At 37.7% G+C, this 27,464-nt stretch overlaps 1 protein-coding gene across 12 annotated transcripts in view; it reads right to left on the bottom strand.

Moving 5' to 3' along the window:
• Positions 1–27,464, bottom strand: part of LOC145684106 (uncharacterized) — a 510,020-nt gene that overhangs the window by 324,744 nt on the left and 157,812 nt on the right. For 5 of the 12 annotated variants that reach the window (XM_081756004.1, XM_081756005.1, XM_081756008.1 and 2 more), the window contains one exon: positions 5,443–5,503. The exons of the other annotated variants lie outside the window; for them this stretch is intronic. In XM_081756004.1, the coding sequence (XP_081612130.1) occupies positions 5,443–5,499 (57 nt within the window). In that variant the 5' untranslated portion in view covers positions 5,500–5,503. The remainder of the gene's footprint in view (positions 1–5,442; positions 5,504–27,464) is intronic. 12 annotated transcript variants of the gene reach the window in all.

Here is a 27,464-nt window from a genome sequence, read left to right as displayed (position 1 = left end):
CTTATCTTTAAAATATAACATCTGAGGTATTGACAGAACGTCGGTATGTTATATGTGAATATTAAATACAAATTAAGAAAATCGTGTAATAGCAATAAATAAGATATGTAATGTATTTATTTGCAGCTACTTTCATCGCAGATAACTCCTCAATATTCGCATTACAACATTTAGGTAGAGCATATCGAAAATCGGATTGTGGTTCAAGACAAAAAAAAATAGCTAGCCCCAAACTGTCACGTAAGAAATTCACGAATCGCAAAAGTAAAGTGAAGAGATTGAGAGCGGTAATTCATTAATCGCTCTCTCTCAACTCTCTCTTATCTGCATTTATACATATAAAAGTGTATGTATATATGTTCCAACATAACTCATGTATGCCTAGAGCAGGGTTTCTCAACCTGGAAGTCGCGGCCCATAGGAGATCGCGAAAATAGGAGGAAGAGATAAATATAGTTACAATCTAATACCAGAAATTATTTTTAAATATTATTTTGAATTTTGTTCTGATAGGCATACTTTTATTTTTATACATACTGTAAAGAACGATAAAAAATAAGTCTACTGAACATTTTCAAAGGGTGCAGAGTTGTTTAAAAATGAATTTAAATGAAAGAGGTATGATATAAAACTAATGAGAACTGTATATAGAAATACTAGAAAAATACACATGCAACAAAACCTGCACATTGAAATACAATTAAAATTGAAACCTAATGAGATATCTAAGCATGGTGTAATTTCACTAGTACAGCAATGCCCGGTTCATGACGAACATTATCAAGCCATTTTCAACTGATAAGCGATTTCTTGTCTTTGTTTTAATGTTTACCATAAAAAACACACTTTCGCACAAGTACGATATAGCAAATGGAACAATTAATTTGAAGCAGCAATTACCAGACCAGGATATTATTCTCTCTTCATCAGGCAGAACTTGTCCAAGTCTTTGTTACAGAAAACCAGTTGCAAAGACTTGTCGCATGATCATTCTATTATTTGGTCAAGAAGTTGTGGGCTTAGGTCAGATACTTTAATGACCTCTTCAATGAAGGAGTTTAACATTCATCTTGAATCAGCACCTTCGTCGTTGGGAATATAGATATTACAGTTACTGTATCCACTGTCAGTGTCGGGCGCCAAAAAAAGAGGCCACACATTTCGGAGGAAGTGTGTTATTCATGTTAGGAAAGTGCATGTGCACATGTGTAAAATAGAAGGAAAAACGTAATAAAATGTGCTCAAAATCAAGGAAACGTAGGGTTTACTTTGAAAATTTTATTGAGCTTCGTGCCAACCAGCTAGTCTGTCGACCTCACTCATATGTACGGTGACATCGTACTATACTCTCGCCCCGGGCGCTGATTTTCCATGCCACGGCACTGTTCACTATAAACAAAAAATGGATTCTACTATTATAGAAATAGGTATGTTAAAAATCCCACACAAGCTTATAAAACACAAATTATAAAAGGGTCGCTGGGAAGAGGGTGTGATAAAAGGGGATCGTAATAGGAATTAGATTGAGAACCACTGGCCTAGAGTAATTTTAACTACATTTCTTATAGTCTCAAAAAGTGTGCTGTCGGGTTACCTATGGTGAATGGGAGGGGGATACATATAAAAGATTGCTAGAAAATGATCGACATGAGTGTCGAATTCATAGTTTTCGGGGTCGCTTAGATACGTAAATAGTGTGACTTTCAATTTCGCTTAACTCCGATTAAGCTCTCATTAGTATCGATGGGCACGAGCGACTTTTCTTTGAAACTCGACTCGACTCGAAACAGACATCTTTGAGGTCTACTCTAGGACTCGGCGCGAAAAATATCTTCCAACTCGACTCGGATTAGAGTCAGGTCGAACCAAAACGAGCCAAATCCTGTGTGTAGTCCTACCTAGACAATACATAGACAATAATTATTCTATCTATCTATCTATCTATCTATCTATTATTATTATTATTATTATTATTATTATTATTATTATTATTATTATTATTATTATAACACCGTGTATAAACATGAACGATAGATGGTTAGTAAAGGAATACTAAAAGCTAGTTGACTGCCGACGTCGGTAGTCATGAAGTCTACAAGGCAAAGACATCGTTCATTACCCTAAGCTGTAAGCGTCGGTGGACTACAGATGGTCAATTATTGACCTCTCGCCAGAAATTGGTGGCCCCGCAGCGACGATCCGCTGTGGCCCCAGTTCTATTTTGTAAATTTTACTACCAGCAGCAGAGACGCGATGAAACACCAACGAACCACAAAATTACTCTCCCAAAATATGTTAAAATGCCTATATGTGTGATTTGTTTATATTTAGGTGAATCAAAAAAACACAGAACAAATACCCCGGGGTGGACGCGAACTATCAATATTACGATTACTAGGCACGTGTTCTTCTGACTTCCCCACGGAAACGATCATAAAAAGCTTGCTTGTTGAAGGATAAATCATTGACGTCTTAATTTAGCCAATCAGACAAACCCCTACATCTGGAGTTCCAGGAGGTGATACCGTGAACCGTTTCAGATTTATTGCTTTCTGGTGGAGAACTATCTATGTGCAAAATTTGAGCATAATAACCGACATGCATCTTCGGTGCCTCTTATCTTTAGTAGTGGTGTGGGTCAATGAAAATTTGATCTACGACCCACCATGACACACTATCACCCACCACCCAAATGACCCATTGACCCACTCTGACCCATCAACCATCGTGATCAACTCTGACCCACCACCAACTATGAATCACTCTGAACCATTGCGACCAACTCCGACCCATCAAAACCCATCGACATCAACTCTGACCCATGACCCACGTCCTCCTCTCCATTGACTAAAGAGGTTACACTTGTAATAAAACAAGACTGTGAAATTATCACTTATCGGAGTTTGAATTTCTACCGTCAATGGCTCAAGCACCTCTCTGTTACAATACTGGTGGATCATACCTTTACGATATATAATGGCAAAGTGTTTCTCATCTTCCGAATTAAAATGAATTTAAATTTATCATATATAATTATTTCTTTGTTGCCTTACAGTCATATTTCAGTAGAAAATAGGGTGAAATTTGAAAGTGGTAGAGCGTTCACCTCCGGTGCTTGGGTTCCCTGGTTCGATCCCAGCTCGCGCCATGTGGACTTTGTGCAGGACAAACACCGTGCTCGTTGGTTTCCTCGGGGATTTCCCGTTTCCTCCCACTTTCTTCATTCCACCATTTCACTCATTTCTCATTATCACCGTCTCCTTTAGCCTAACTGGCATAACCGTGGGAGGTAAAATTTAAAGATTTCATTTTTTCCTTATTTCATATGTTACAGGTGATTCAAAAATATTTTTTCAAGCAGTTAGCTCCTCTAGAATCTCATAGGATGCATCCCAAAATCCAACTCCTACTATCCTATGACAATCCAAACGTGACTGAACTTTTTTCATTTGGAACAAATGACAAAAGAAAAAAGTGGAGATCTTGAAAGTAAAATATAGAAAAGCTCGGTGCCTCAAATAACTACATATTTCTCCGCCCCTTCATCCCTAACTTAAAAATAAAACTTAATTCGAATATGGTTAATTAGTGAATTTATTACAGTTAAATACCACTCACTACATGCTGCAGCTACAACTACGTAACAAAAAATAACAAATGTGAAATATGTTCTGAATTACTTTTAGTTTTCTTACGCTATTATTAAACATATTAGAATAGTAAAAGAGGATTGTTCATGAAATAGTATATTTGCTCTTGATTTTTAACTTTTTCATACGCAAAAAATTAAAATATTATTCAAGTTTTAAACTTTGCACTCTGTAAATATGTTGCCCTCTAGGCAATGGGACTAATGTGAAATGTGGACTAATATGGATTAATGAGAAATGCTGCACTGTTAGCGGCGCTGAAAACTTACGATTCGATTCTAATATCGGTTGATTTCGATATTTTTATGTCGCTACGTAACCACCCTGGGTGCTAATGGGAGTTTAATTGGATTTGAATTGAAAGTGGAACTATTCACCTAAGCGACCACGAAACTTTGGATTCGATAAAATATCGATCCGTTTCTAGCATTTTTTATATGTATCCCGACAGTACCCTTTTCCCAGACTGTAAGAAATATAGTTAAAATTGAGCTAGATATTTCAGAATTATATTGAAACACACATACATCCACTTTTATATTCTGTGTATAAATAGAGAGTGAGCGAGCGAGCGTGCGAGAGAGGGCGACTCAAGGCATCACCACTTCCTCATTGCAAAAGCATATATATCAGGAATTGAATTGAAAATCTATGTAAAGACTTTCTGCTGTGGCATGCTTCATAAGGACAATTCCAGTCTGCTCACGTGATCTTTGGTGTTCATGAAGTTTTTCCGAGCGTTCCGACTTTGAATTCTCTGTTTATACTCTCTGTTTATGCATCGAATAATTTTTCAACAACATAAATGACATTCTGTATTATGAATGTTGAGAATTACCCTCTATATGACAAATAGCTGCAAATAAATACACTACATGATTTATTTATTGCTATTAAACGAGCTTCTTAACTTGTATTTACATCCTCATATATAATACCGACCTACTGTGAAAATTATCTCAGATGTTATATTTTAAACATAACAATTACTATGTTCTGCAATGATTATGTTATATATACACACAACTTATGTATTTTAATGTAATTATTTTATATAATTTTTCATGCATTGCGGAAAATATACTTTTAAAAAGTATTGACCCAGATGGGAATCGAACTCACAACCTTATGATTTGAAATCCGACAGCTTGCCAGTGAGCTAACACAAAGACTTCTGGAACAATGCTTCTAGCAATGTTTAATGGTTCTCAAGAAAATTATGACAATCATATCCACTACAAACGCTGGTTTTGTTCTACTTTGACTTTTATTTTAGTACTCAGGCGATAATTATGTTCTATGTCTTAACTTTGAGCATTCTTTTACATATACAAAGATTCTTTAACGTATTTAAATGTTCCATTACGTATGGAGAGCTAAATGACAAACAAGCATGTGCTGACATTAATACAAGGTTTCGAAATATTTTATCATTAAGTTTGAATCAATGTTGTTTTTTTCCTACACTTGGTAACAAGTCTTATTATATTTAAAAGAAGAAAAACACATCTGCATACTTTTTCCCGATTGCAAAGGCTGGCTTTGTTGGTTCGAACCTGGTTTACTATTTTCCGAAGATACCCGAAGTTGGACTTTGAAAATTTTTGCCTCAAAACACCAATAAAGAACGCGCTCAACCTTTTTGAGACAAGGTGTACAGTTCGCGGTATAAAAATTGTTACAAAAATTCTAAGTCCAAATTAATAACAAACTCTTGCCCCGTTTCCTTATGCATCCAGAAATACATGTCTCAATCGATTAGTTGCTTCTAGTATTCAATACAACTCCTTACCTTCCTAAACCTCTCCTTGTCTAAAGCAGCGAGTGTGACATAGTACACTCTTTCCATTCAGCTGAAAAAGAAACAGGAATCAAGGTTACAACGTTATAGCTTTAAAACAGTCTTTTCCATTCGTTTGTTCTGAAATATTTTTAAGAGCCTAATTTTAAAAAAAAGTCACACGATATTCCCAGAGCTTCATAAAGACCTTTAATTTCATTCTTTCCCTTCTTTAAAGACTGCAAGCTAGAAAGATGCTTCCTAAGAAATCTATGGAAATTGCCAATAACGGCGGTAGGTTTTGTGCTTCTTAAAGTCTGTAATACACGCACAGAGGTCTAAAATATCTACTGACAGAAATGAGTGTTATTCAATGATTCATTTCATTTCTTTTCAGTAATTGAAAGCAAATATTTCAGGAGGGTCATTTGGGAAGGACAGGTGGGTGTAATTCCCCCTCCCTTGAGCTTCATAAATACGTATTGCTTGATCAAATGTATAGTAATACACTAATAAAAAAATGAGAATCCCCCCTTCCCCGAATAAAATCTAAAAGACACTGCTTTTAGCAAAAACCATTTCTGTAAAATCGCCCGTAGCGTTAGGCAGAAGTTACAAAATAGCCGGGATTGGAGAGGAGTGTCAGGACCATCTGGACAACCCTCTGCATACGTCACTACAACTAGCTAAATATTCGTCCCTATACGTCCCAATACGGCCCTACAACGGAAAGTTTCGAGATAAATTTCATGTAGAAAGTAGGGATACAGAACTCACAAGAGCCGTAAGAAAATTTGTTTTTAAGTAATGGTTATGCTGGCTATGCGACAGAAGACGTCGATGATGAGAATGAAAGAAATATTGGAATAAAGAAAGTGGAAGGAAGCGGAACCCGGAGAAAACCTACACACAGGATGTTTGTTCAGCACAATGTCTACTAGGCGGGAACTGGGTGGAAGAGGCTGAACCGTTAAATTAACAACACTTCACTAATAATAATAATAATAATAATAATAATAATAATAATAATAATAATAATAATAATAATAATAATAATAATAATAATAATAAATAATGGTATTAAAAGTTTTAAGGTTGCCCTAAAATTTGGCAAAACTTACTTAAACGTAGGGATTTCGGACAGGGGGTTTCGTACCTTTAGGACACACCTCTGCAACTACCCACGTTTTAAACAAAAGCTTTCCACTAAAGTTTCATATAGAAAGTATTCTACTGTATGTTTTAAGAAAAATAACTGTAATAAAAATAACTAAATATCACTCAACAGTAAGGCATATAATAAACTAATTTTTAGGATATGCAGAGGTAAATATAAAAGCTTTGCTACAAAAATACATACACAGACTATAATTCAATGAGCTCTGAAATACAAAGTAACAAAAAGCCTATAAGATTCAGTCCACAGAACAATTGTTACTTAAAAAATGGTCATGCACTATTTCGAGAATCGAAACAAGACGAGAAATGTTTACGATACTTTTCGTCTCTTCTCGATTCTCATCTCCAAAGTGAGACGATAATTTGAGTTAGCCTTGCCCCGTCCCGAATGTAAAATGTTAATTCACATGTTTTTGTTTGTTTGTTTTAAAAACGAGATGAAAAATTCCTCTTCTCGTGGACAACATTAAACAAAACCAAAATATTCTTGCCAAATGTCACGCTTCTGCTTGTAATGGTATGAACTGAGCGATATTTAGCTTCTAGCTTTGAATCTTCTACGAGATAATAATAATTATTATTAGTTTATAATTATTCCTATTATTATTCCTGAAGATTTGATAGTTCAAGTATTGAAACATCCGAGTATTCAAATATCTGAATATAATAAAACGTGTGTCATCGTAGATCAATCGCCATCAAAAATCCTAAAGTTAAAAAAATATGCCCCGCGTGGATTCGACACACGATCCTCCAGATTACTGATCCAACATCTTGACTACTGAACCACGATCACTACGCGGTAAAACAGTCGTCTTTAGTCTCGTTACTTTAGGTTTGTTTGCCTCCGCTTGCAAAGTTGTATTTCTTCATTTCAGAAGGTCTTTCGTATTCCTTTTATGATGATATAAGTGAATAATCGTCGGCAAAGTTTATATTAAATAACTTGAGTTGTTCTTCAGCCTTTGCTTCACAAGTTTGTTTCTTCTCCACACGAAGCCACAGATATGACTGATTTAATTCTCATACTCTGCATTTGTTTCAAAGCAGTCGCCATTACCTGATCAATGATTTATATCCGCCACAATACATTGTAACTAAGTTACAAGAGGTTTACATCCTATCTGAACGGCGTATCCACCGAGTCAACTTTTGGAATATCCCATTAAGTTAGCTTTCAACGTAGCTAAAGGAGTACATAGAGTATGTAAAGGAGTACATAGAGTTCTCCGTAGCAGAATGGATAAAGTCATGGTTCGATAAGGGTGGTAAGGGGGTAGAGACCTGCACGGGCCGAATGTTTCGGCCCGAGCCCAATCCAGCCCGAATGTACCTAGACCCGGCCCTGCCCGGGCCCGAAACATTTTGGAGATTTTTGGCCCGAGGCCGGCCCGGCACGTTAAGTTTTTTTTAAATTCTTGCCCAAGTCCGGCCCGATAAATTTTTAAAGAATTTAGCTCGAGCCCCAATCTGTCTCAAAAGTTAGTATTAAACTTGACCTAATCCTCAGAAACATTTTCTAAACTCTGGTTCACAACCTGACGCTTGCCTTCCGAATGGTACCATTGCCTCCTCGAACTTTGCCTGTCATCGAGAGAACAAATACTCCATTTCCTGTAACAAAAATCAAACTTAATAGATTCTTAGCATAAAGTGAAGATGGCAATATTGTTTAGCGACAGGCAAAATTTTCCGACCCCTTCTTTTCATATTTTGGGTTCAGTGGAGGTCAAGGTCAGAGCTCAATTTACCGCGCAATAATTGAATGATTGCAGTCCTCTATAGTGAAGGTGGAGCGGCTAAGAGACAAACTGTAAATAACTATTACATTCTTTGTAACATTTTTCACGGGCACACTTCTTCAACGTTTGACTTTACTCCAATTATCGTTTAACGAAAGTCAATAATTATTATAGAATTGCAATTAATCGGCTCAAGCCCGACCCGTGCAACTCTATAAGGGGGTTAGCTCCCTCTTGCACCCACGACACCTATCGTCGAGCTGAACCACGGTATTAAGGCATTTATTGTATGAGCAAAGTGGCATTGAAATCCAATCCTAGTTACCGAACTTAATATGTTTTCAAGGTTGCGTTATATAGGATAGATTAGCCTTTGGCTATCTGGAGACTCCACCCCCAGATCCTCGTGTTTGCTTGGCCTAAGGCCTCGAACCTCTAAAACTTACAATTCTACCAAATTTCAAGTTTCTTTTCGTATTTCAACTATCTAAAATATAAGATTTTATATCAAAAGAAAACATCCATTTAAATAATATGGGAATTATTTCATCCCATAAATTAACCATACAATAAAAGAATGGTTGTACGTAATTGCTTATATAATATGCAACCTAATCTGTTAGGTTCTATTGTTCCAATTTATATATTTATGTTACTATTATTCGTAATATTTCAATTTCTGTACGAGGAAATGTTGATTGAATTACTTTAATATCAAACGCCATATTTTTTAAATATAAATTTTCTTATTATTATTTTTAAGAATTTTCCGTCATGAGAAGGTATCAATCCACGTTTTCGCAAGGGTAGTTATAATAGAACCTTTAACTATCAGGGTGCGAATTACCGGGGGAATGAGGTTGATTTTCCTCCTCAATCACAATTTGTTCTTCCCCAAAGAAATCAACTGAAGTATCCCCACCGGGGATGCTCGCTTTCCCCCCCCCCCAAACCATACTTAGTATAATGCCAAATTTCACTGAATTACTGAATTTTGTCATTTCTTGTAAGTTTAATCTGCTACCCGTACTTCGAAATAGGGATGGTACCGAGACCGAGACGGACTTTTATATACCGAGACGAGACCGAAACCGAGACGGGCTTTTACATACCGAGACGAGACCGAGACCGAGACAGACCTCTATAAATCGAGACGAAACCGAGACGAGACCTTGGTCAGTCTCGAAAGTCTCGGTCTCGTCTCGAATATTGACAGCTATTTTGCCTTTACTCAAAATTTGTCTCGTTGTTGTGTGAGATAATGTGGGAATGGTTGGCTGATGTACAGTGGCGTATTTAGGGGGTAGGTGTCGGGTTCAAGTCCCTCCCGAAATAAATTTTTGATCATTTTTTCGCATTGCACGTACAACACAAATGTTTCTTACCCGTTCCTCAAGCCTCTCTCGAAACAAAATCCACTGCTGTTGTATATAATCTTATCTCTCTCTCTCTCTATATATATATATATATATATATATATATATATATATATATATATATATACAGTCGTGGATCCAGGATATGATCAAGGGAGGGGCTAAATCATACTTTGCTTCTTTATCCAGTATAAAGCAGGATTGAAGCTCATGTTATTCAGTGTATACCTGAGCGTTAAGGGGGGATATAGCCCCTATAGCCCTTCCCTTGGATCCGCGCCTATATGTATATAATTAAAAATGCTGAAAAGTTGTACCATGTGAAATATTGAAGGGAAAATTCTTCCAGATACTCTGCAATACCACTAGATAAACAAGCAGTGTTGCCAACGCATATAAAGTTTTTTTTTTTCAAATTGCACTATGTAAGGTAATTAATTACCTATTTCTACTTTAGATATTAAATAAAACCACAATACCATATACATTATTTAGTGTAACAAACGACAATACAGTATCACCAGCATCAACATTTTAGATATTTCTAATAACTCAAATGGCATAGACCAGAGATGTTCACCCTCGCGAGGGTGGCCCTCTCGAGGGCATCCTCACCCTCAAGTTCCCTCGCCCACAGTGACGCGAGGGCGAGGAAGTGCGAGGGCGAAAACAAGTTTTGTCCGCGAGGGCGAGGGTGCGCGAGGGCGAGGACAAGCTTCGATGGCGAGGGTGAGGCTGCGCGAGGGCGAAGACAAGTTTTGGCCGCAAGGGCGAGAGTGCGCGAGGGCGAGGACAAGCTTCGATGGCGAGGATGAGGGTGCGCGAGGGCGAGGACAAGCTTCGATGGCGAGGGTGAGGGTGCTCAAGGGCGAGGAAAAGCTTCGACGAAGAGGGCGAGGGTGCGCGAGGACGAGGACAAGTTTCGGCAGCGAGGGCGATGGTGCGCGAGGGCGAGGACAAGCTTCGATGGCGAGGGTGAGGGTGCGCGAGGGCGAGGAAAAGCTGCGACGAAGAGAGCGAGGGTGCGCGAGGGTGAGAACAAGTTTCGGCAGCGAGGGTGAGGGTGAACGAGGGCGAGGGCCAACTGCTACTGCGAGGGCGAGGGTGAGTGAGGTCGAAGTAAAATGAACATCTATGGCATAGACGGTGCAATGCGCATCATTTGTATCTCAGGGTAAAATACTATGATCGTGGTATAATGTATATTTCGAACGAAGGAAGGAACAAAGTTACCAGAAATGGAAAATTTAACTTTTTCTAAAAACTTTACTTCGAAAACGCGCTGACATATCACGTCTCATCATGTAGATTCTTCCAAAAGACTGAAGTGATCATAATGTCATTTACAACAACTGTTATTTAAAATCGTTTCAGAGATAGCAATCACATGAATAGTGATTGTTATACCGTACTGCTTAAAATAACGTATTTGTGTTAAATTTTTAGAATGATTGTTGCTTTAGTTTGCTTCTATTTCATTACAACAACAGTTTTTGGTGGTTTTAATTACAAGTCGCAGTTCCATTATTTTAAGTAGTGTTGTCAATTTAAATAAATTGCTAAATAATATTCTAAATATAGTGCAAATAACGTAGCTAAACTGTAAAATATTTTAAAATTACTCGTAATTTGTTTTATGGTGCAAGAATGTTTTCAGAAGAAGTTTTTTTCGTAGTCTTTATAATGTTAATGTTAATGTCAAAGTTTTGGTTCCAGCAATATATGTAAATGCAAATTGCAACTAAAATTAAATGTAACTGATAACTTTTCAGTAACCCTAGTTGTTCCCCTAAGCCTTAATCCTGATGTACACAAAACCATGGTTAATTAAAAGTTTTAATTACATCCTAGTTACATTTCACATGTTCTAGTTTGACCACCGACCATCTCAAACTCGATCCATACCATATAGCTACATGCAATTATTCAAGGACTTACAGTTAGTAATACACATTGTGTTGATTTTTGGTTTGGTTTGTTTTAGTTTAATGTCCCACGATTATGCTAGGGTGTCTAAAGGAGACGTGCAGCTAATGATTATAATGGAATCCGAACCACTTCGGTCGTTCAACTGTACTCCCACCGGAAATCGAATTCGGGACCACGCGAACCGAAGTCAAGCGTGCTAGCCACTTGACCAAATGGAGGTCCTCACATTGTGTTGATTTAAATCATTGAGTCACTGTTGTCAGATTCGAAGATCAAAAACTAGCGTGTCTGTGCTCCAAAAGTGGCGGATTTGAACTATTTGTAGACCAAATATATAAAGTAGAAATGAATTTTTTGGCAACTAATAACTGGTACTAATGAAATGATTTTTAACATGGACTGGAAAATTTCCTGGACATATTGCAAGAAATTATGATCGATGAACAAAAACAATTCTAGACAGGATACCACGAGATAAAAACAGCCTAGAAAACGTCCTTGTACAAAAAGACAACTGGGGAGTAACATGAAAAAGAATTGCTCAAGATAGATAGTTGTAGTGAAGACTTGGAAGGATCTTCATCCAGCAGTGGGTTGATAATGGTTAATCATGATTATGGTCATGATTTTATTATATCTGGACCTCAGAGATAAACTAAGCCAAGTCATAATTTCGTAATTTTACAGGAGAAGCGAAAAACCGGTTCCTTAAGTAAGACATATAGTACTGTTTTTTAAACTATACTAACTAGGGATGAATCCATACCGAGACCAAGTGCCTGGGGAAAACATATATATCGTCTGAAAGCTCTTGCCATGAGAAGTACGAAACCGTTTTCAAATCACGGGCAATCCCGCAAACTTATCACAGGCAATCCCTATATGGGGCCAGTTTGTTGGTGTTTGTGACCCTATGTATGGTATATTCGACAGGAATAAAAATGAATATTACAATGCATCACACGTAAGCCCCTAAGCCCATCATGTTCCTGTTTGGCTCACTGCTAGAACGTGATTCGGGTAAGGGTTTTATAATATCACTTTCCATCCGAACATACCCATTTCGTCAGTGTTGCCAACGAATTGTAAATACAACGTGGCAGATGGTTTATGTACCACTCGATGCATATCCTTGAAAACGCGGCATAAACATCATTCGTCACTAGAGAAAATTTACTTCGGACATATTCATCTTCCAAGGACCCCAGTTTATCAGTGTTGCCAACCAAGTGTAAAAATTAGAAATTGTAAAACACTTTCCGCACGATGAGACGTTTATACACCAAGCTTGGCAGAAACATCACACGAAGTATAGCAAAAAGATGTTGAGTGTGGCCGTCTCCCAACCATTCTAGGTTGTCAATCTTGCCCACAAGTATAAATAGCACCATGTTGAAGATGGCGTTAATATCATTGAACGAATATATGACAAAAGTGATAGAAGCAGCATTGGACAATGGAAAAGATAGTGTGAGTGTCCCCATCTCCCAAGCACCTCAGTATGGCGGATACAATTAGACTGTGTCCCATACTAGATTTGTAGTATGTTAGTGAACCCACAAGCACCCATGTTGTCATGTTTGAAAATGCGGTAGACGTCATGCGAAAACCTTGAATGTTCGCACATTGGCAACACTGCCACACTGGGACGCTTGGGAGACGGGGACATACACTGTTTTCCATTGTCCAATGCTGCTTCTGTCACATTTGTCATATATTCGTTCAATGATATTAACGGCATCTTCAACATGGTGCTATTTATACTTGTGGGCAACATTGACAACCTAGAATGGCTGGGAGACGGCCACACTCAACATCTTTTTGCTATACTTCGTGTGATGTTTCTGCCAAGCTTGGTGTATAAACGTCTCATCGTGCGGAAAGTGTTTTACAATTTCTAATTTTTACACTTGGTTGGCAACACTGATAAACTGGGGTCCTTGGAAGATGAATATGTCCGAAGTAAATTTTCTCTAGTGACGAATGATGTTTATGCCGCGTTTTCAAGGATATGCATCGAGTGGTACATAAACCATCTGCCACGTTGTATTTACAATTCGTTGGCAATACTGACGAAATGGGTACGTTCGGGTGCAAAGTGATATTATAAAACCCTTACCCGATCACGTTCTAGCAGTGAGCCAAGCAGGAACATGATGGGCTTAGGGGCTTACGTGTGATGCATTGTAATATTCATTTTTATTCCTGTCGAATATACCATACATAGGGTCACAAACACCAACAAACTGGCCCCATATAGGGATTGCCCGTGATAAGTTTGCGGGATTGCCCGTGATTTGAAAACGGTTTCATACTTCTCATGGCAAGAGCTTTCAGACGATATATAGGTTTTTCCCCAGGTACTTTGTCCTGGTATGGTATCATCCCTAGTAAGTAGTTACAAAGTAATAGGATAGATAGATAGATAGATAGATAGATAGATAGATAGATAGATAGATAGATAGATAGATAGATATAGATATAGATATAGATATATAGATATAATCACTTTTACTAGGTAAGGTAGGGTAAAAATGGATCCAAAATTTAACGAAATTCGTACAGCGAAAAAAATATTTTTGATTCTTCTTCATATTGCAGCAAAACTACGAAAATTAATAGAAAACTAGAAAGTTAAGAATCACTTGTTTTGCCGGAACAGAGAGAAAAGATACATATAGCTCGAATTACCTATATACAGTGAAGTCTCGTTAATTCGAACTTGGATAATTCGAAATATTGGATAATTCGAACAGAAGTCCATTCCCCTTGAAAACTGTATTGAAAACAATAGTAAAAAATTGTGGATAAATCGAACTTTTGAACTTATGTTTTGGATAATTCGAAGTAATTAGATACAGTTGAAAATTTTTAATGTTGTACAGATGTAAGCAGAGAAATACAGTTTTAACGTGTTTTGAGGTATCCAGATGCAGCCATAGGGAAGAGTAATACAAAAGGTAAATAGAAAATCTATGTAATGATAAACATGAAGGTGAGTTGGGAAGAAGTAAAGATAGAGAACGTTTGCCAATCTCATCTTGTTTCAGAATTGCTTGAACATTTAAGATGAATTATTGATAAAGTCAACCAAATGTTATTAATATCGTATTCCACCCAATACATGAAATTCAAGATTTATTGACCGTACAAAAGCAATCAAATTTAAGCAAATGAGGTTTACGACTTCTTAGAAGTGAGAACAGAATATTCAAATTGTTACTGGTGTTTAATTGTTTGGGCTATTCAATGGATGTTGTAGTGTTGTACGTAAATATCTTTTCCATTGTATACACTACTCCAAAAGTGCATTACCACCTGCAATTCTCCTTTTCCTGCAATAGCAGGGAACCCAAAAAGCTCGGCGCTTCGGTTGGTTGCGAATTCGAAAGGCGTTGAACCAAACCTCAATTTTGTAACAAATATATCAGTGTGGCAAACTGTAAATAACAGAATAAAACGAATTATTGAAAATGACAATTTTATTATCGTGGCGGAGTTGGATGACATCAAAAGTTACAACATGATCTTACTTAAGCAGTTCGAACAAGATCAATGGCAAGAAACATATCACAGAAAAGCATTTCTCTCCTCCCCCGCAACAAAAAATAATCTCATAAAATGAAAAAAGTTACATAATGTGAAGGTTTAATATAAAAGCCTCACTAAATATTTTGAAAGTTGACAACGGAAAATTCAAGAACAACTGAACCGAAGTGCATGCGAATCAATTGTAGACGTAAAATGAGGATACTGGTTTCGTATTTTCCTTAAAGAAAGGTTGGGTGGGGCACGAGCACCTCAAAACCTTTAAACACGAAATATGAAACGTGCTTGTAACACTATGTTAAATGCGTGTAAAGGACATGAAGAATTGCAACGAAACTTAGTGTATGGACAATACGTCAAAAATATACGAATACGGGTTTTTATGTTCTGTGGAAAAACGATTTTAGGGGGCAAAAGTCCTCACGCAAAATGTTTCAAGCTGACGCCCGAAAGGCAAGGAGAAATGAACTAAAGCGAATGAAATTGTGAACAGAGATTGCAGACGTAAAATGAGGATTCGGGTATCGAATTTTCTTTTTAAAAAATGTTGGGTGAAGCACAGACCCTTCCAAACCTTTGATCACGAAATTTGAGAAGTGCTAGTAACACTATGTCAAATGAGTGTAAAGAACATGAAAAATCGCAACGAAACGCGAAGTATAGACAATACGCGAATAAAAGGATTACGGCTTTTTTATTTTCTTCCGAAAAACGGTTTCAGGGGGCAAAAGAACCCACCCCAAACTTTTGAAAATTAACGCCCGAAAGATAAGAAGTGAACCAAAATGAATGAAATTTTGAGCACATCTTGTAGACATAAAATGTGCGAATAAGGGTTCGTATTTACCTGGAAAAAACTGTTAGGTGGTGTATAGACCCCTCCAAACCTTGATCAATTCTGTTTTTATATTCTGTGGAAAAACGATTTTCGGGAGCAAAAGCTCCCACTCAAAATGTTAAAATTTTATGAATCAAAGGCAAGTTGAAGTGGACCGAAGTGAATGAAATTGCGAAAAGATATTGCAGACATCTAATTAAGGAATACGGGTTTCGTATTTTCCTGGAACAAAAGGTTGGGTGGGACACGGACCCATCCAACATTTGATCAAGAAATATCAAAAGTGCTAGTATCAGTATGTCAGATGTGCGTAAAGGACGTGGCGAATTGCAACGAAAGTTTGTGTATGGATAATACGCGAAAAATAGACGAATATGAGTTGTTTTACGTACTGTGAAAATACGGTTTTAGGGGGCAAAAACTCGCACCGAACATTTTAAAAGTTGACGACCAAAAGGCAAATAGAAGTTAATCGAACTGAATGGAATTGTGAACAGACATTGCAGACGTAAAATGAGGGTACGGGTTTCGTATTTTCATAAAAAAAATCGGTTGTGTGGTGCACGGACCCCTCCAAACCTTTGACCACGAAATATGAAAGATGTTAGTAACACTAGGTCAAATGTGTAAAGGACATGAAGAATTGCAGGGAAATTTTACGTGTTGACAATACGCAAGAAATAAATGAATACGGGTTTTTATTTTCTACGGAAAAACGGTTTTAGAGGGCAAAACTATCACCCAAAATTTTGAAAGTTTACGCCCGAAAGGCAAGAAGAAGTGAACCGAAGTGAATGAAATTATGCACAGATATTTTACACACAAAATAAGGGAATACGAATTTCGTATTCTCCTGAAAAAAAAGATGGTTCGGTGGGGCACGGAGCTCTCCAAACATTTGATCACGAAAACATTGTAAGAGTCAAAGGTGCCTCCCGAAATATTATAAAATACTATATATACTGTTTGTGCTTACTGTTGATCTTCCAAATTTGAAAAATCGGATGGATACACTTGTGAAACACGAAAGGTCTTATTTTACATATTCAATATCTACACACAATTTCTTTCGCTTCTGTCCACTCCTTCCGCCACCAGACGCCTCGGTCCACCAAAAAGTTTTTTTCTTGCAGGAAAATATGAAACACGTATTCCTTCATCTTACCTCTACAATATTTGAGCACAATTTCATTCACTTCGGTCCACTTGTTTTTGCCTTTTGGGCGTCAATTTTCCAAATTTTGTGTGGGGGCCTTTTCCTCTTTACCGTTTTTTCACAGAAAGCAAAAAACGCATTAGTTTTTTTCGCATATTGTCACTACACAAAATTTCGTTACAATTCTTCATGTTCTGTAGGCACTTTGACAAACTGCTATTAGCACTTTTGATATTTCGTGATCAAAGATTTGGAGGGGTCTGTGCCCCACCTAACCGTTTTTTTTAGGAAAATACGAAACAAGTATTTCCTCATTTTATATCTACAATATCTGTGCATAATTTCATTCACTTGGGTCCACTTGTTATTACCTTTTGGGCGTCAACTCTCAAAATTTTGGGTCTGATTTATCACCCCCTGAAACAACTTTACCGCAGAAAATAAAAATACACGTATTAGTTTATTTTATGTGTAGTATCTACCTACCAAAATTTTATCAAAATCGGAGTGTTACACTTGGGAAGTGTTACTTGTCAGTCATTGTAGAACTATTTTCCTTGTTTTTCCATCAATAAGAAATTGCATAACAAGTAAAGGGTCCAAATGGATGAACCGAGTTGCGGGATGAGACTTAGTGCAACTGATAGAGGATATGGAAATATGTATATGTGCAAAGTTATAAGGGCTGAACGCCATAAGAAACGGAGGGGGGTCAAAATTTATGGAAGGAGGGCTATGCTATGTTATTGAAATATATCAAATAAACTATTAAATCTTAAAAATAGTGAAAGATAGACAATGCCAGCGGTGATAATTTCTCATATTGACAGAAGAAGAATGGGCAGAGTAGATCGCGAACCTCTGGCAGCACCTTCAAATCCGCCATTTTGAAATATGTGATAATTTTGGAAATGGAAAGGTAGTGATGTGATATATCAGTTAGGGCCAGCATGTTCTCAACAGTCAATTGTGAACTTTAGTGATCGGTATCTGTACTTAGATGTTAGATTTAGGATAATCTTCATAGTTATTTACGAAAATCTAGGAGACTGATACTCGTATGTTGAAAGTTTGGATTACCACGAAAACACATTTAAGTTGAACATGTCCAAAGCCAAGAAAACTAACCTCGAAATTGATATCCAAGTTATATATTATTATATTTCACTGTCGAATATCAAATTTCACTGTTAGTTTTCTTGGTTTGTAGATATGAGTTATTTTTTTGTCCATAATACGACTAATAATGCTAAAAGACAGTACGAACAAATCAAATTTTCTTACAATCAACGTTCAATTGCAGTTCTTAGCCTTTCAAAATTATGAGCCTCACAGACTCCTTCTTTCTTACAAATATTAGTATAAATAATATAACCTATTGAAAAATTATATTAACGGTAACCCACCGACAAACTGTAAGCAACCCCTGTAAAATGAAATGAAGTACTTCATTTTAACGAACCACGATTATGCTCTTTAGGCTAAGGGAGACAATGATTAAGGCAAGTGAATGTTGATGGAAGATATAATGGAATGAGAATGTGGAAGGAAATTGAAGTATCCCGAGAAAACCCACACACGATACGATGGTGTCCACCACAAAGTTTCTTGGCTGAGGATCGAACCAGAGGCCCCACGTACCAGAAACAAGTGTTTACCACTGAGTCACCGTGTCCTCCCCCAATCCCTAAAAGACGCGGACATCCAGTTAAGAATAATTGACATTTAAAAAACGTACTTACCATTTTCTCACAAAGAAAACTCCACGAATCCCACATTTTGACCTTTGAACTTCTTGTATGTTGGTTTGTCACAAACATGACTTAGTACATCGATACATCTGTCAGAATAATAGTGTTTGCTCCAAAGTAGGGGCAGGTGACTTAGTGATAGAGCGCTTACTTCTGGTGCAGGATGGACCTCGTTCGATCCCAGACTTAAAGTTTGTAGTGGATATCATCGTACCCGTGAGATTTCTCGCAATTATCCTGTTTTCTTCTACATTCTCATTTCACGAATTATTTCCCAAAAATTAGCTTCCATCTATTACCTTTCTTTATTATTGGATCGGATTTCAGTTTAGCATCCTTTGGGTAGCAAAATTACATGAGATATGGAGCTACGGATTAACATGAGATCCGAAATGCTTGCGCTCCCGCCGCGAATCGGAGCCGGGTCTCCTATGCGAAAGTCGCAGACGCTACCCAATATCCATGCGTGATCTCTCTGTCTTCATTAGCCTAGAAGGCATAACATTTAAACTTTATGGACTTCATAAAATTTCATTTCTTCCTCTATAGCCAATTCTATACTGAGACAAAGTAGATCAATCAAATGTGTCCATCTTCCCTTTTTTATAATTGTAATGATGTTCTTGTAACTTTGACCGTGCTCTAAGATTCCTGTTAGTTGAAATATCGTAATTAACTTGCCTCGGTCAACTTTTAAAAAATATCCCCATAATTCTTCAATTTCTTTCAGGTGATCTTTGTGCTACTCCTGTACCATATCGAGTTGTGCATTAATGGAAGCCATGGCTAAAAATAACATACATTTCCTTTCCACGACTTCGGTCCGACATTTTGTTCTCGAGTTATCGCTGTTTTGGGCATTTTTCCGACTGGTTTTTGGCTGGTCATAGCGCCAAAAGGAAGCATTTGTGCACCCAGGTTGTCTTATCATGGTGTCAGGAATCAGCTCCCAACGCTGTCAGTGTTGTTTTGAAACACGGTCTATATTTCTATCCTGTTTCTGATTAGCTTCTCTTTGTCAATCAATTTCCAGTATTCCCAAAACAAACCAAAAGTGAACTAAATTCACTAAATCGCCTACCCCCTATGCTTTCTTCTTGTATAGTACTTGTTATATATTTAGATTGTAGTTGACAGAGATTGCCAATATTGATTGAAATATCTGGTTAAAATGCTAGTATAGGAATTCCCTCTTCAGTACAGAAATTCCCTCCTTGCATCCTACCGCAATTTTAGGCGAGATGGGATTAAGTAAGATGGGAATTCCCATCTCGCCTAAAATGATAGGCATTCTTATCTTGGAGATGTAAGTGCCTGATAAATCGTTAAGCTAAGTGGGATTAGGCTAGATGGGATGGAATCATCTGAAAAGGTAAGGGGACGGTAGGTAGCGGCATGACGTCACGCCGTACCCCATGCCTATCTTTGTCCATTGTAAATGCTTAGAAAGTGGGGGTCGCCGTACCCAGTTTTTTGGAGGTGGGGATAGGGTTCCCCGCGTTCGCACGCATTTTTACCCCTGCTGCTAAGTATTAATTGCTGTGATTACTAACGAAAATATTACGTAATAATAATAATAACGGATCTGAATGATAAATATATTTTTTCAACTTTTATTACAATTGCTGTCTCTTCCCGTGAATCTGGTTATATTGTTTTTGTAAGGAATAAAGAGGCTTCAAACAACAATATGATTTGTATAAAAGAAAAATAAGCCTTATCAGTTGTATTACGAACTGACAAACTGACCTTGCGTCTGTTTTTTTTTAAAAAGACAATGTTACGAGGCACAGAAGCCACCACGCCTGCGGTGTGCTTGCTTTTTTGCCTCAGGCAGCTTCAGTACTAAAGTTAAGACTTTCATTCTGTCAATTTATGTCAGTCAGTCACACAGGTTCTTTACAACGCTGAATTTTACAAGAAAGGTTTTGTTCATCGGATAGGAAGCAAAGTCCATCGTACGTTGTAATCCCTTCCCCTCTTTTGCACAGTGTGTGAAATTTAACTTGTATACTGTAGTAAGTTAGAGAAAAGAGAATGTTATCTTTTTTAAATGACATTATCGAATAAGATTGACCAGTATTACAATATATTCAAGATGAAAATTATTCATTTAACAGTCGTCGTACTTAGTTGTCTGCACTGAAATTCCCATAATGTGCTTTCTTCTTTTCTAATATGAGCTCCGAGCTTCTTCGTGGCTAAGTGGTTAGTGTACGCGCCTTTGGCGTGAGACACCCGGGTTCGATTCCGGTGAGAGCACATGTAGTTCGGATTTCACGATTAATCAGTAGGTCCCGCCTCATATAGCCTCTCTGCTGAAAGGGACGACAAAATCAACTCAACTCATAATTCCGAGGGTAATTTTGTCCCTGGAAAATGTCCCAAAATGGGGGAGGAGGAAATATACATATAAATGACCGAAAATGACCATTATTGGTGTCGAATCCATGATTTTTGGGGTCGCCGACATGACCAATTGTCTTTCCGATGCTGTTTAAATCGATGCCATTAAAAAAGAAAACAACATATTTCACGGGTACTAAACACATGAAATACGGGGTTGTTTCATTTCAACTTTGCAAAGCGGGTAATATATGCTAGTAATACTTATAAAGCTCAGGTATTGGCCTTTCTCTATTTCAAAACTACCTATTTTTTAAATCTTTTTCCCATAATATCTATTACTGGAGCTATCAGTATATTTTTGTTTTTCTTCCTTATACAACAGTAAGGTTATGAAGGAAGGTCTTTTAATGTGGGTTCGGAACTTGAATCTGATTGGCCGTTCCCAACCATACTATCTCGCCTCCAGGTAAACTGGATTACAGGGCAGAGTATAAAGCAAGAAATTTCTCTTTTTTGCTAAAGAAAAAAAACTTTAGTTCGCATACTAGTCATAGCACATGTTTAGAGGTTTTTCAACGAATCTGTATGAAAGGAGACCTGCAAATGACACAGGACTGAAAATTGAGCTTACACCAGGAGTCGAATCTAGTATCATCCTAAAACAAAAAAAAATACTAATGGCTGACTATTTTAATGCTCATAAATCATTCTCATGTAAAAATATAGGGTGAGCCCTTACCCCTAGACTCCCCGTGGATACGGGCCTGTGTGACCCCCACCCTCGAACACAATTTTCTGGAAGAAAGCCTCTATTCTTCCTTATGTCTGTCTAATTTACTGAAAACATGAAAAGCAAACTAGGTCACAGAGCATAGAGTTGGAAATGATTGACATCTTGCATTGCAGACATATTTCGTACCGTTCATGATTTTGGGAGGTTTTCCAGGGACAAAATTCCCCTCGAAGTTATATCTCCTATCAGAGAAGGAATGGGTCAGTGGGTCGGTGAGTCAAGTGGGTCAAGTTTTCTGAGTGGGTCAGTGGGTCGTGTGTCAACAGCATGTGACCCACTGTGACCCATCACCCACCATGACCCACTGTGACCCACCGTGACCCACTGTGACCCACCACCCACCATGACCCACTGCGACCCACCACCCACCGTGACCCACTGCGACCCACCACCCACTGCGACCCACCGACTCAGTATGATCTACCGATCCTCTCTGCTCACTGCATTGTAGACAGTATCTTCTGAAGACTGCTAAATTTGTCTCCGTTTTACTTTCAAGACCTTCATTTCCCTTGCTTTTCCACTTGTTTCTGTCTATTTACCTAAGGTGAGTATATCTAACCAAGTGAAAAAAGAACTTCAGGCACTTTTGGATATTGATATTTTTAATAGTAATAATAGCAATAGGACTTACACTACAACTTGGCTTTCGAGGCCAGTAGCGTACGTAGGAATTTATTTCGGGGGTGTCCAAACTCAATATGAGGGTATTTTATATCAAAATTCCTAAAATTGCCCCTAAAATTAGGCTAAATTTACATAAAAGTCGAAATTTCGGGGGGGTCACACAGGACCCATCCCCTGCGTACGTCCCTGTTCGAGACCTTTAAGTTTTTAGAGCTAACTACTGGAAAAAATACATTTTTCAATCACTGTAATATATAAATTATTATATAAAAAATTGAATGTAACTATGTGTGCCTGGTCATCACTATCAAATTGCAAAGTCAAATGAAATTACTTTTGGTATATAGTTAGGCCTTAATGCAAACTGGGATGTTATATTGCTTTTATTATAATGCAATAATAATATCCTAAGGAGGTAGTGAGTATCCGAATTTTTGCAAAAAAAAAATTGGTATCTCGCAAGCCGTTAAACTTACTGAGCTGAAATTCAGTGTATTAACTCTTTATTGAAAATAAACAGAATGTATACTAGCATTTTTTAAACTCTCCTTTATGTGGGGGGAGGGCACTTTCTATATATGGAAAATTGGTAGTGAGTTGCTTTGTAAAAATGATCGAAAACGATCGATGTTATTTAAGAAAGAAAAATCAGAAACAAAAAACACAGTGCTTGGCTTCATATATCCATTGCTTTCTGCTGTAATAATTGCTGAGATTTATGTTTATTATATAGAGCGCTTACAGTACAGGACAATCAACCCATAAAGTTGTTAGAAAAATAGGCATAAAATTTGTACTCTAAGCTTAATTACACGAAAATTTTGAGTTTGTATTGTACGCATAATTGTATGAAAATTTTATACTTTTTTCCCTTTACGTTGGTCTTCTTACTTTGATTTGGAACTTTGAAATTTCATCCTTTTTTTCCACTGAAAAGTATTGATAATTCAACAAGGAAATAATTATACTATGATAATTTAATTGAACTTCCTCGTAATTTGGCACATGGCAAACACCAGTGTGGTAATTGAAGGGAAAGAAGGAGGGAAATTCCCATTCACCTCTGAGCACTTTCCAGGAACCTCGTTCCCTTTCGCTTTCTAGACGGGGGAGGGAAATTGGTAATGGCATCAAACCTTCATGTGTAATTGCAAAAATTAAATTTATAAACAAATAAGAAATAATCAGTTTATCAGGCTTTAATTGATAATTTATTCACAAGATTCCCTATCAAAGGCGTGGTAGATGAAGTTTCTGTTCTACATGGGTCGACATTGCAAACTTACATGGTCGATATGGAAAAGATGTTGTATGGTGATAGAAAGATGATACTTCTTGCTGAGTATTTCAAACCTGATCAACAAAAATCATTATCAGACTTAAGTCTAACAAGTAGATTGCCGATGAGAAGTTGCAGAAATCGGGTAGAAGTATTATCAATTTCCACGACAGAGTGGGAATGGGGATTTTCCCTTATGAATTTACAGATGACAGATATTAGAAATAGACTAAGTGGTCAAACATTGTCTAACTTGTTGCTCATCAATGTTAATGGCCTACCGCTAGACATGCTCAAAGTAGACGAGCTAGTTATTTCTTGGCTCAAGGATGGACATCATTCCACTGCGGATGATTTACCGCCAAAAAGTTACCAACAGGAAATAAATCCGATTTCAGATTTGTTTTAAGGTGGAAAATTACGAGTTACGGAAAATGTATACTAGTATTACTCATGGCCTATTTGTGTTATTCAACTTTGTACCTAATTTTTAGTAAGTCTCTTCTTTGCTTTAGGTAAACTACTGTGAATAAATATTCATAATAATTGCTATTATGCATATTTGTAACTTAAATTTAACGTGGGGCTTTAGTGATTACACAAATTACAATTATGAGCATACTTTATGGAAATGCTCTCACATAGGGTACCCGAGCACCTTTATACCCTATGAACAACTGATTTTTCCAGTCTTTTGTGAGAAAAATACTGTGAACTGAGAAACCATAACCTTTTCCATATTGTACAGGGGTATTTTCCTTCGAATAGAAGTTTCTTGTGGAATGTGTTCAGAAATTAACACTTGCAAGAATACTCTCTCAGTACAAGTATATTTTAGGCACACACTAATTTTCCCCCACCTCGAACTGTTTCAATTTCCTCACTGATAAACACTTTACCATTTTATATCGTAAAGGTCAGTTCGACCGTTATTGTAACAGAGTGGTGCTTGAGCGACTGACTAGAAATTCAAACTCCGATTAGTGACAATTTCACAGTCTTGTTTTATTACAAGTGTAAACTCTTTAGTCAGTTCAGAAGAGGCCGTGGATCGTGTTCAGACTTGATGACGATTGATTTTGGTGAGTCAGAGTAGGTCAAAGTGGATGAGAGGGGTTCATTGTGGGTGGTGGGTCACGGTGGGTCAGAGTGGGTCACCGTGGGTGGTGGGTCAGAGTGGGTCATCGTGGATGGTGGGTCATGGTGAGTCACAGTGGGTTACAGCGGGTGGTGGGTCATAGTGGGTAGTGGGTCACAGTGGGTCACGGTTAATAGTGGGTCATGGTGGGTCGTGGGTCAGAGTGAGTCATGTGGGTGGTGTGTCAGTGGGTCGTGGGTCACAGTGGGTGGTGGGTCGTGGGTCAAGTTTTCATTGACCCACGCCAACTCTGTCTCCTATGGTGCTGAATATGAGTTGAGTTGATTTTGTCGTCCCTTTCAGCAGCGAGGCTATATGAGGCGGGACCTACTGATTAATCGTGAAATCCGAACTACATGAGCTCTCACCGGAATCGAACCCGGGTGTCTCACGCCAAAGGCGCGTACACTAACCACTTAGCCACGAAGAAACTCGGAGCTCATATTAGAAAAGAAGAAAGCACATTATGGGAATTTCAGTGCAGACAACTAAGTACGACGACTGTTAAATGAATAATTTTCATCTTGAATATATTGTAATACTGGTCAATCTTATTCGATAATGTCATTTAAAAAAGATAACATTCTCTTTTCTCTAACTTACTACAGTATACAAGTTAAATTTCACACACTGTGCAAAAGAGGGGAAGGGATTACAACGTACGATGGACTTTGCTTCCTATCCGATGAACAAAACCTTTCTTGTAAAATTCAGCGTTGTAAAGAACCTGTGTGACTGACTGACATAAATTGACAGAATGAAAGTCTTAACTTTAGTACTGAAGCTGCCTGAGGCAAAAAAGCAAGCACACCGCAGGCGTGGTGGCTTCTGTGCCTCGTAACATTGTGTTTTTTAAAAAAACAGACGCAAGGTCAGTTTGTCAGTTCGTAATACAACTGATAAGGCTTATTTTTCTTTTATACAAATCATATTGTTGTTTGAAGCCTCTTTATTCCTTACAAAAACAATATAACCAGATTCACGGGAAGAGACAGCAATTGTAATAAAAGTTGAAAAAATATACTTATCATTCAGATCCGTTATTATTATTATTATTATTATTATTATTATTATTATTACGTAATATTTTTCGTTAGTCCTCACAGCAGTTAATACTTAGCATCAGGGGTAAAATTGCGTGGGAACGCGGGGGAGCCTATCCCCACCTCCAAAAAACTGGGTACGGCGACCCCCCACTTTCTAAGCATTTACAATGGACAAAGATAGGCATGGGGTACGGCGTGACGTCATACCGCTACCTACCGTCCCCTTACCTTTTTCAGATGATTCCATCCCATTTAGCCTAATCCCACTTAGCCTAACAATTTATCAGGCACTTACATCTCCAAGATAAGAATGCCTATCATTTTAGGCGAGATGGGAATTCCCATCTTACTTAATCCCATCTCGCCTAAAATTGCGGTAGGATGCAAGGAGGGAATTTCTGTACTGAAGAGGGAATTCCTATACTAGCATTTTAACCAGATATTTCAATCAATATTGGCAATCTCTGTCAACTACAATCTAAATATATAACAAGTACTATACAAGAAAAAAGCATAGGGGGTAGGCGATTTAGTGAATTTAGTTCAATTTGGTTTGTTTTGGGAATACTGGAAATTGATTGACAAAGAGAAGCTAATCAGAAACAGGATAGAAATATAGACCGTGTTTCAAAACAACACTGACAGTGTTGGGAGCTGATTCCTGACACCATGATAAGACAGCCTGGGTGCACAAATGCTTCCTTTTGGCGCTATGACCAGCCAAAAACCAGTCGAAAAAATGCCCAAAACAGCGATAACTCCAGAACAAAATGTCGGATCGAAGTCGGGGGAAACGAAATGTATATTATTTTTAGCCATAGCTTCCATTAATGCACAACTCGATATGGTACAGGAGCAGCACAAAGATCACCTCAAAGAAATTGAAGAATTATGGGGATATTTTATGAAACGTTGACCGAGGCAAGTTAATTACGATATTTCAACTAACAGGAATCTTAGAGCACGGTCAAAGTTACAAGAACATCATTACAATTATAAAAAAGGGAAGATGGACACATTTGATTGATCTACTTTGTCTCAGTATAGAATTGGCTATAGAGGAAGAAATGAAATTTTATGAAGTCCATAAAGTTTAAATGTTATGCCTTCTAGGCTAATGAAGACAGAGAGATCACGCATGGATATTGGGTAGCGTCTGCGACTTTCGCATAGGAGACCCGGCTCCGATTCGCGGCGGAAGCGCAAGCATTTCGGATCTCATATTAATCCGTAGCTCCATATCTCATGTAATTTTGCTACCCAAAGGATGCTAAACTGAAAT

The sequence above is a fragment of the Thermobia domestica genome, chromosome 4 (genome assembly GCF_964235325.1).
Source record: "Thermobia domestica chromosome 4, izTheDome1.hap1.1, whole genome shotgun sequence".
In the NCBI taxonomy this organism is placed as follows: domain Eukaryota; kingdom Metazoa; phylum Arthropoda; class Insecta; order Zygentoma; family Lepismatidae; genus Thermobia; species Thermobia domestica.
The sequence above is the reverse complement of the archived record's forward strand: the minus strand, read 5'-3'. Positions and strand labels throughout refer to the sequence as shown.